Raw genomic sequence first — 9,755 nt, 5'->3', positions numbered from 1 at the left:
GGGGCCCAGGTGCATGCCACTGGAATCAGTTAGCAGCTTAGGCTCTTCTGTGGATTGAAAGCACTGATTGGTTTCTTTATCAGAAGAGCTGGGCTGATTCCTTGGCTTTTCCTTCTTTCTTTCTCCCCTTGCTTCTCTCCTACTGCCTGTCAGAGTGCCCCTCTCTTCCTGCTGGAAACACAGAACCCCCGACTGAGCCCCAGCTCGTCCTGTGTCCCAGGGCTCAGTGGGAGTACCTGGGAGGAGCCGTAGTTAGTGTACCAGTGAGATGTCCTGCTGAACAGACTAAGGGATGGGGAATTCCTCACTGGCAAAGAGGAGTCTCTGGGTTTTTTGGGGGCAAGTTGATCAATCACCAGGCCTGTGGAATAGACTTGAACCTCCAACCTTTTGCTTCATCCCTGACCTTGCCAATCCAAGACAATGATGACTTCAGCTGAGGGAGCACGGGGCAGTGAGGTGGGGGTCGTGTGGACAGTCTGGAATGGAGGCAGTGCAGTCTACGGGTCCAGAGTGTGGCTTTGGACTCTCAAAGTCACACGACCATTGGCATGATCATGAATCTCCTCGTGGGAGAAGAATAGCACCTTCCTTACAGCGGTTCTGTGGGGACTATTGAGACAGCTCTTAGAAATCCCAGAGCCCTGTGTCCTGTAGACAAAGTGTGGGGGCAGAATTCTCACCTTCTGGGCTGGAAACCCAGGTCGGACTTCCAGCCAGTTCCCCTCAAGCACAGCCCCCTGCATCTGTCAGTGGAGGCTTGTGTGGCACTGAACAAGTTTCACGGCAGCTTCCAAGCTAAGGAGGACTAGGAAGAAAGGCCTGGTGATCTATTTCTAACTACCAGTTCATGAAAACCCTGTGGGTTGCACGAGGCTGCTCCACCACCGATCTCGGCAGAGTTGTATGCCAGTGTTCACTGGGGTGCCATGAGTAAGCAGCTCAGACATGGCAGCTAAGGACCACGGGGCTTTTGGGGTGACAGTTGCTGCAAAGACTCTGCGAACAAAAGTCGTGCGGGGGTCCCAGTGCTGAGTGCAGTCCTCAGGTGAGCTGGGCAGCCTGTAGGGGCAGCATTGAGCCCTGCGCTTCAGCGACAGTCACAGAGAAGGTCGCTCTGGGGGTTGGCCTCTGCCCGAACAGGGACTTTTCCTTTCATCAGATCACACAGCCTGTGCGATGTTTATGCATTCCAGTTGCTCACAGCCTGTTTGCTTTTAGACCAGGGATATTAGCAAGGGAGATAAGCACATGACTTGGAGTTCCTGGCCATGTAAATGGTTAACACACTTGGCTGTTAACGGAAAGTTTGATGGTTTGAGTGGAAGAAAGGCCTGGCTATTCTTAAAAAGCCACCACATGGAGCCTAGTTCTCCTCCTACAGCATGGGGTGACCCTGGGTGAGGGATGACATGATGTCAACTGGCTTGGAAATCCAAGGAAAAGAACACAAAAGCCTACTGGATCATTTGTGTTCCACTCCACTCCCCTACCAGCCTCCACCCCCCAAACCCCGATCTTTCTCCTAAATCCTCCCGTTCAGCCTGTGGGACAGCTGCATGCAGCTGTGCTGTGTGCTCCAAGTGGGCCCAGGTCATCCTCACTTGCCCACAACCTTGACCGCACTGGACTCATTGCTAAGCCAGCTGGCCGTCCGCCAGCTTTCTTCATATTATATTTATGATGTTTATATTAATCTGACTTTTAGTCATGTTTTTAAATCAATTTCTTTCACTTGCTCCCTTTCTGTTTGGATTGGTTGATACTGCAGAATTGAAAAATCCCCAGGCACCACCAAGTTGTGAGCCTGTGGAGACTTTAATTAAAGTTCCTCACTCTTAGGGGACTTTAAAATCTGGCCTGTTTGCTTTTTTTACACGCCCTCCCCCCCGCCCCCCAACCACTGCAGCGTTGCACAGAACAGAAAAGACTGTGTGCAGGTCTCAGCGATAAAGCCCTTCTGTGCTTGAGGGGCCCTCCCCATGCAGCCGCCGGTCCCTTTGTGCTTCAGGTTCCAAAAGCGCATGGCCACTGAGTCGGTTCCGACACACCGCGACCTTGTAGACCAGGATGGGGCTGCTCCTTTGGCTTCCGGGCACTGTAACTTTTTATGGGAGTAGGAAGCCTCATCTTTCTCTCTTGAAGCATCTGGTGGTTTTGAACTGCCGACCATGCCGTTAGCAGCCCAACGTCTAACCACAATGCCACTGTGGCTCCGGGTTCAGAAAAACATGCTTTATTTTTATTATTTTATGTGCAAATGGCATCCTTTTCTGTTTCATTTCATGCACTTATCTAATTTAAAATAATTGACCTTCTACTCATTAACTTCTTAAAAAAAAACCCAAAACCTTAAAACAACTGGTTTGCAACTTTCCCCTGAAACAGAATGACTGAATGTAGGCAAGATAGGATGGTGATGGTCAGGGTTAGCTCATCATTTGGCTGTGGGGTTACTGGCTGTGTCTGGCACATTGTAGGTGCTTAGTAAATAGTGGTGACTGAATGGGAAGGAAGGCATGGAATGACCCACGGAAATCTCAAGTCGAGAGAAGAGTGCAGTGTCGAAGAGCATAGAGCCTGTAGCTCAGATCCAGTGTTGTTTCAAACCTTTAATAGTTTTGATCATTTTAATTGGTGAATTCTCAGGAGCATCTTGTATTCTCGGCTTAAATAGAGTACCGTTGTCCAGGTGACAGGCTTAATAAGGCTCCTGCAGCCCTATGGCATTTTAACTCTCCTTTATTGGACACTACAAACGGCACTAAGGAGCCCTGGCAGTGTAGTGTTTCTGTGCTGGTCCGCGATCCGCAGGGTCGGCAGTTGGAAACCACTTGCAGCTCCTCGGGAGAAAGATGGCGCTTTCTGTTCTTGCCACCAGTCACAGCCTCGGTGACCCACGGGGTGGCTCTGAGTCAGCACTGACCTGGCGGCAGTGAGTTTGTGAGTTAGGTTGATCGCAGTGCTTTTACCAAGTCATTGTAGAGTATTTCAAAGTCCCATTTTAATTAAGGCGTCCCAGGATAGTTCCAGAATCTGGTGGCAATACTAATACTTTCCATGATGCTTGCCAACCAAAGCCCCACTCACGCAGCGTCGCGTGGTGTTCCGTGGAGTAATGGATACGCAGAAACATACAGACGTGTTGCAAGAGGGAGGCCTGGAGCTTTATGCATAAGGGCAAGCTGAGTTTAGGAGATTTGTTGCTTTTTCATTTCTTTATTTCTCAAACATAATTGGGTACCACAGTGTGGCCAGCCCTGTCCTGAGGTTGGGGGTAACAAGGATGGGTGAAAACAAAACCTTAAAATGCAAAAAACCAAACAAAACAAAACCTTCAAGAAACTACTGTTCAGAAGGGGAGACAGGCACGCAAACCTTAATGATAGCATGGGGTGAGTATCATGATAGTAACTAACCAGGTGTTGAGATGACACCAACTTAGAGTGAACTCAGGTGTGTCAGAGAAGAACTGTGTTCTGTACAGAGTTGTCAATGGCTGTTTCTTTAGAAGTAGATCACCAGACCTTTCTTGGGAGGCACCTCTGGGTAGACTTGAAGTCCCACCCCTTCTCACGGAAACATTTGTTTATGGCGAAGCATGTTGACCATTTGCAACCACCAGGGGGATCTCTCTATTTTTCTTTATAATCCTGCAGAATAGGTATTATTATCATGTGTTTTAACCCAGGGAAACTGAGGCTCAACGAGGGTTAGTAACTTGCTCAAGGACACACAGCTAGCAACTAGAGGAGACAGGATTTGAACTAGAATTTGTCTGACTCCAATGCTGGTGATATGTTCAGCTATGCTGGGCTGCTTTCCCTAGAGAGTCTTACAAAAGGATGTGCCTGTTATTGGTAGGATGACAATGTTCCAACAACCCATCAACCCCAGAAACACCAAATTATCTTTGCTCCCTTGCTGGTGCAGTAGCTAAACAGGGATTTTTGCATCTGGCCATTCTCTGCCATCACGATCTCTTCCACTAGCCAACATGCGACGTGGGTCATGGAGTTCTCAGAGTTCTTGGATCATGGCTGGGCAGTGAGTGGCAGCCTAAAGTTGGGCTAGGAACTGGGGCAGGAAGGAGTGTGGTGTCTCTACAGCCTGGAAGTGGAGGAGGAATTTGGGAAGGTCAGTGGTGAGGCAAAGAGCCCCGGGAACAGCCCTGGTAGATGGGATGAGGGGTCGGGGCCTTGGCTGGACTGGCTGAGCAGTGGATCATGGGCTGGCTGGCTCTCGGTTTCTGTATTCTGTCCAAGAAGGATTGTTGAGCCAGGACAGCTCACAGCTACATTCCTCATGGTTGGCCATTCAAAACCACCAACACCTCCACGGGCCTGCTACTCCTGGCAACAGTCAAAGTCTTGGAAACTCACCGGGGGTCACTATGAGTCAGCACTGACTCGATGGCAGTGAGTTTGGTTTGGGGTTTGGCCAATTTCAGCTGGCATCAGGTTGATTCTGACTCATGGTGTGACTTGCCCCATAGGGTTTTCAATGGCCGGTTGTTTGGAAGTAAGAAGCTAAACTCTTCTTCTGAGGCACCTCTGGGTGGACTCAGCTCTCCACCTTTTGGCTAGCAGCTGACTGTGGTGCTGTGAGTGCCACCCAGTCATTGGTGGCCTCAGAAAGGGCCCTAAAAAGGGCTCACAGGAGGTAAAGTGGGGCTAACTAAAAGGAGGAGGCTGTTCCGGAGTGGGTGAAAGGCGAGGAAAGGAAATTTCTGTTTTATACACTTACAATGTATATTGGGTACCAATCTCAAGCCCTCTTCAAGTCTGCCCTGGGGGTGCCGCTGTGGGCATGGCAGACTGCTAGCCTCCGGATCCGAGTTCAAATGGATAGGCTGTGCAGTAGGGAGCATGTGGCTCTCCGCTCCCATAAAACGTTGCAGCACCCTCAGGGAGGGCTTCTCTGAGTCCAATCGACTTGATGGCAGGGGGTTGTTTTGGGGAAATTCAAGAAGCCCTGGTTTGGGGGTGGTTTAAATGTTGGACGGCTAACCCCAAGGGCGGAGGTTCCAACCCACCAGCCCCTCTGAGGGAGAAACGATCTCAGAAACCCTAGGAGCAGTTCCATGCTATCCTTTAAGGCAGTTGTGAAAAAATAAATTGACTTGAAGACAGTGAGGTGGGTTGTTTTTATTTTTTGTCCAACTTAGGACGTGATAAGCCATGATTTCTTTTAGTTATCGCGTGCCCTTGACTCAGTTCCAAGTGTTAGCAACGCGGGAGGCTGGGACGCCCCGCAGGGTGCCCTAGGCGCTCATCTTGCCAGAACCAGATCTCCTGCGCTTTTCTCCCTCGGAACTGCTGGTGGATTGGAAGTGGCAACCTGCCAGTTGGTAGGTTGGTGCTGTGGCAGCACTCCTCCCAGGCTCCTTTCTGTTTGAGTTGCGTGGTTGTTGCGGGAGGTATGGTAGAGTCAGCGCCATCGCGCAGTGGCCCGGTCCTGTGCCCTGCCCGTCATCGCGTTTTTGGAGAGAAGTTTACTTTGGGTCTTTTATGTCTAAGGATTTCCACACCTGCAGACAGAATCGTTTATTCATCTATGTCCCATAGTAATGCCTGAGTAGGTAACATGCATCGTACGTTTTCCTTAAAGATTAGGCTGCTGTTGGTCTGTGATATTCCATTTTTGGTCAGACAGGATTCAGTGAAGCCAGCAATTCCTGAGTTTTCCAACCTGAAAGAAAAGATGTTCCGTTCTTTCATTTCCTTACAGTGTAACATGGTGGAATAAATAAGTCCTTGCAAAGATAGCCTAGTGAGTAAATCTAGTTTGCAGTATCTGGAAACTAGAACAGTCTGGGGTTATCGTTAAACTGAACACCCTGCTAACTTCATCTTAATAATTCATGCATTGTTTCATAAACAAAAGCAAACAGGCATTCATCTGAGAGATCACTTTTAGGAGAAGAAATAATAATTTATAATTTTATTTATTATTTCTTTAGTGACGAGTAGTCTCTTGGCTGAACATCACGTTGCTTTTTTATTTATGAAATGGCGCATGCATTATTAAAATAAACCCGCGACTGTGTTCTGCTTAATGATATGCAAAATTATTGGAGGCTGGGTACCGAGTGGTTTCATTTCTCTACCTGTTCTATGGTTGGCTGGCTTCCCCACCAACTGCAGATTTATGAGAGCATTTAAGAAGCACGTATTTAATTCTGGAACCAGAAAGCCCCCGGCAGCTTGGGGAAATAAAAGCAAGATTTCTAGTAACAGCCTCACCTCTGAGCAGTCCTTGAGTCAGGAGGGCAGAGGGGAAGGCATTTAACAAGGAAAGCAGTGGGTCTTCCCTTAGCAGGCAGAGGCAGGCAGAGCCTAGAGTGCTGGTTCCCCTTGACCTGCCTACTCCCCCCCTTCCCCCCCTGCAACCCAGACCATTCTTTGGAGCTTTGCTTTCACTCTGGCACACCTCCTGAGCTTTCCATGGCTCCTGGGTTCCCTCCCAGCATTGAAAGCCAGGTCCAGCGCTACAGAGTCTGCCCTCTCAGCCCCTCCCCTGCTCTGCTCTGAGCAGCAGGAAGAGAGAGAGGGACCTCAAGTGCACTTGAGTTTGAATTTTCTTTGTTCACCAATAAACCATCTCATCCATTTTTCCAAGGGTCTTCGTTAAGAGCCCCCAAAATGTGTGTTCAGCTCCACACATAGTTACTATAAAAATATGGGAGGATTGCTAGTTGATTGTTTTGGAGCTCATAACTGGTTTGTGTTGGCAGGCACTGCCGAAGGAGAGCTGTGTGAAGGGCCATTGGCCCAGGCTGTCATTTCCCCCTACTGTTATGGGGAATGTAGATTCAATGGGCCCATGACACTGGGACCCATTTGACTGTCCCCATACGTCGTGACCATGACAGCGCTGGAATGGGGACAATGCAATGGTTGCCTGCTGTGCTATGACACACCTGGTCGTGGGTTTTATACATCAGGAGCGACCTCACTTCCCATATCCACCTCACTCACCTGTAATGGGCGGTGCACTGGACACAGAATGAGCACCATTACTCTTAAAATGATTTCTATGGCTTCTGGCCGCAGTCCTGATATTAAGGCCCATCTTTCAGGATCTTTAGATGTCTATGTTTCAAATTTAAGTTTCTTAGTGCTGCTGTAATAGCATTACCACAAAAAGGTGGCTTTAAAGAACAGAAAGACATTTTCTTACTACTTCCATGGCTAAACATTTGAATTCTGGGCAAAGGCTTGGGAGGGAAGTGTCGCTGTCTGTTGGCTGTCAGGAAAGAAGGTCGTGGTCTTTGTTTCAGCTTCTTGAGCCCTGTGTTCCTTGGCTGCTTGCCTTGTGGAAGACCTGCACGGGCCCCTTGTTGTCCCCAGCATGTGCTCTGGTCTCCGTACATGATCTGCCTTTTCTATAACTCAGAAATGATTAGCGTTAGGATACCCTGCCCAGATGGATCTGGTCTCATTAACACAATAAAGAAAGCCCAGAGCCCATACAAGATTATACCCACAGGGGCTAGGATTCCAGCATGTGTTTTGGGGCTACACAATTGACTCCATCAATACTCATTTCTGCAAAACTCTTGGAGCAGACTTGGTGCCTGGGGTGGGTCTGTACCTGCCCTCCCAGAGAAGGGTTCAGGGGGACGGGCATGGACATAGCTCAGAATTATCTTCACCTTCCTGACAATTTTCCCTGGTGCTGGCCTGGTTAGGTAGAAGATTCTAGCTGTATAGGAATAGGGTAGGGCTCTGGGATGGTCTGACTTTTTTTGATGTTTCTGTGAGGAAAATGAAGTTAGATAACATTTGCAAAGTGCTTTCAGATCAGACAAAATATTCGTGACACCCCCCGCCCCCAACCAGACCTCCTCCCCTCACTCTGGGCTCTCAAGTCTTGGAAACATGGGTGTCTCATCACCCTCATTTCCCATCTCGGAAACCCACCCTGGACCAGCAGCTATTCGCCCGGGAACACCCACAGCACATTCACACAGAAATGAGGAGATCTTGGCTCTTTTCCATCAGAGCATATCACTGAACCTTGACAGGGAAAATATTTATGGATTCATAGTGGGTTATGTGTTGGGCTGCTAACCAAAAGGTCAGCAGTTTGAAATCACTAGCCAGTATGGAGGAAGAAAGACGAGGCTTTCTCCGTCTTGGAAACCCACAGGGACAGCACTCCCCGGTCCCACAAGGTCATCATCAACTGGAGGGCAGTTAGAGTGCCTGCTTTGAGGAGGCCCTGGGTGATGCATGTGGTGAATACACTTAGTTCATGGTTAAACAGTTGGCAGTTCGAGTTCACCCAGAAATGCCTCTGATGAAAGGCCTGGTGGTATGTTACAAAAACAAAAACACACCAGCCCTTGAAAACTGCAGGGCACAGTGTCCTACTGTGGCACACCCGAGGTCGCCATGAGTCGGAATGGATTCAACATCACCTGGCTCCTGCAGGTGCCGGAAGGTTTGTATCTTGCCATTTCCTTTCTCTGAGAATGCCTTTCGCTCTTCTCTTTCATCCAGGGAGCTGTGCTCATGGCAGAGTGGCGAACATCAGCAGGCCAGCAGTGGTGCAGCTTAACTGGAGAGGGTTTCCCTATAAGTCTGGGGTCTGGGGCCAGGACTACTCTCCTCGGCATCCAGGGAAAGGGCTGTACTGGGTGGCACCTCTGAATTCCGAGGGGAGGTATATGGAATACTACAGACTCTACAACACCTGGGATGATTTGCTCTTGTATACACATTCCCGGGAGAGCCGAGTCACATATGGCCAGGGCGCCGGCGCTGTTGTCTACAACAGCAACATGTATTTCAACTTACACAACACCCGGAACATTGTCAAACTGAACTTGACCACCAATAAGATGGATGTGACGTACACGCTCCCTGATGCCGCCTTTAACAACCGCTTTTCGTACGCGAACATCGAGTGGCAAGACATTGACTTCACTGTGGACGAGAAGGGCTTGTGGGTGATCTATTCCACTGAAGCCAGCACCGGCAACATCGTGATTAGTCAACTCAATGACTCCACACTGGAGGTGCTGCGCACCTGGCAGACCAAGCAGTTCAAGCTCTCTGTTTCAAACGCCTTCGTGGTTTGCGGGGTTCTGTATGCCACTCGTACTCTGAACACCAGAATGGAAGAGATTTTCTACTACTTTGACACAAACACGAGTGTGGAGGGCCAGTTGAGCATCCCCATGTATAAGATGCAGGAAAAAGTGCAGAGCATTAACTATCACCCTATGGAGCAGAAGCTTTATGTCTATAATGATGGTTACCTCCTGAATTATGACCTGTTCTTCCTTCAGAAACCCCAGTAAATGGAGGGGAGAGAAATAAACTATCTGTGGCCAAATGAATTTCTCTGCTTATTGACTTAGCTGCAAAGAGATACAGATGCATGCTCATTGAGTCAACAGGAGCCTGGGTCCACCACACTGCAGCTCCAGGAGACCTGCCCGGATTTGACGAGTTCTCTTGGAAGCCTTCGGCCTCCTGGGATACATCTTCCAACAGAAATCCCACTTCGGGTTGGGGTTGTCAGAGATGGGGGCACGATGGGTCAAAGGAACCTTCTAGTGCAGGGAGATCTGGAAATCGAAGGTTTTAGAGAGAACTCAGCGTGGCTTCTGGGGATTCTTGGTACAGGAGGGACAGCGTTAAGCTGTCCAATTCTCCTTCAGGTAGCCCAGCAAAGTCTTCCCTGGCTACGAAGAGCTCATGATTGAAACTCGCACCAAGGCCATTATTGGGAAGTCAACGCTG

General features: G+C 49.1%; 1 protein-coding gene across 1 annotated transcript in view; it reads left to right on the top strand.

Annotated features, from left to right (window-relative positions):
- Positions 1–9,310, top strand: part of OLFM4 (olfactomedin 4) — a 30,042-nt gene extending 20,732 nt beyond the window's left edge. The window contains exons 5-6 of the mRNA XM_013005974.1: positions 8,364–8,448; positions 8,508–9,310. Coding sequence (XP_012861428.1) covers positions 8,364–8,448; positions 8,508–9,310 — 888 coding nt within the window. The remainder of the gene's footprint in view (positions 1–8,363; positions 8,449–8,507) is intronic.
- Positions 9,311–9,755: the final 445 nt, after the last annotated feature.

The sequence above is a fragment of the Echinops telfairi genome, unplaced genomic scaffold, assembly GCF_000313985.2.
Source record: "Echinops telfairi isolate 266 unplaced genomic scaffold, ASM31398v2 ScPeMD7_11;HRSCAF=52, whole genome shotgun sequence".
NCBI classification, from domain to species: domain Eukaryota; kingdom Metazoa; phylum Chordata; class Mammalia; order Afrosoricida; family Tenrecidae; genus Echinops; species Echinops telfairi.
This window is presented reverse-complemented; position numbering and strand designations above follow the sequence as displayed.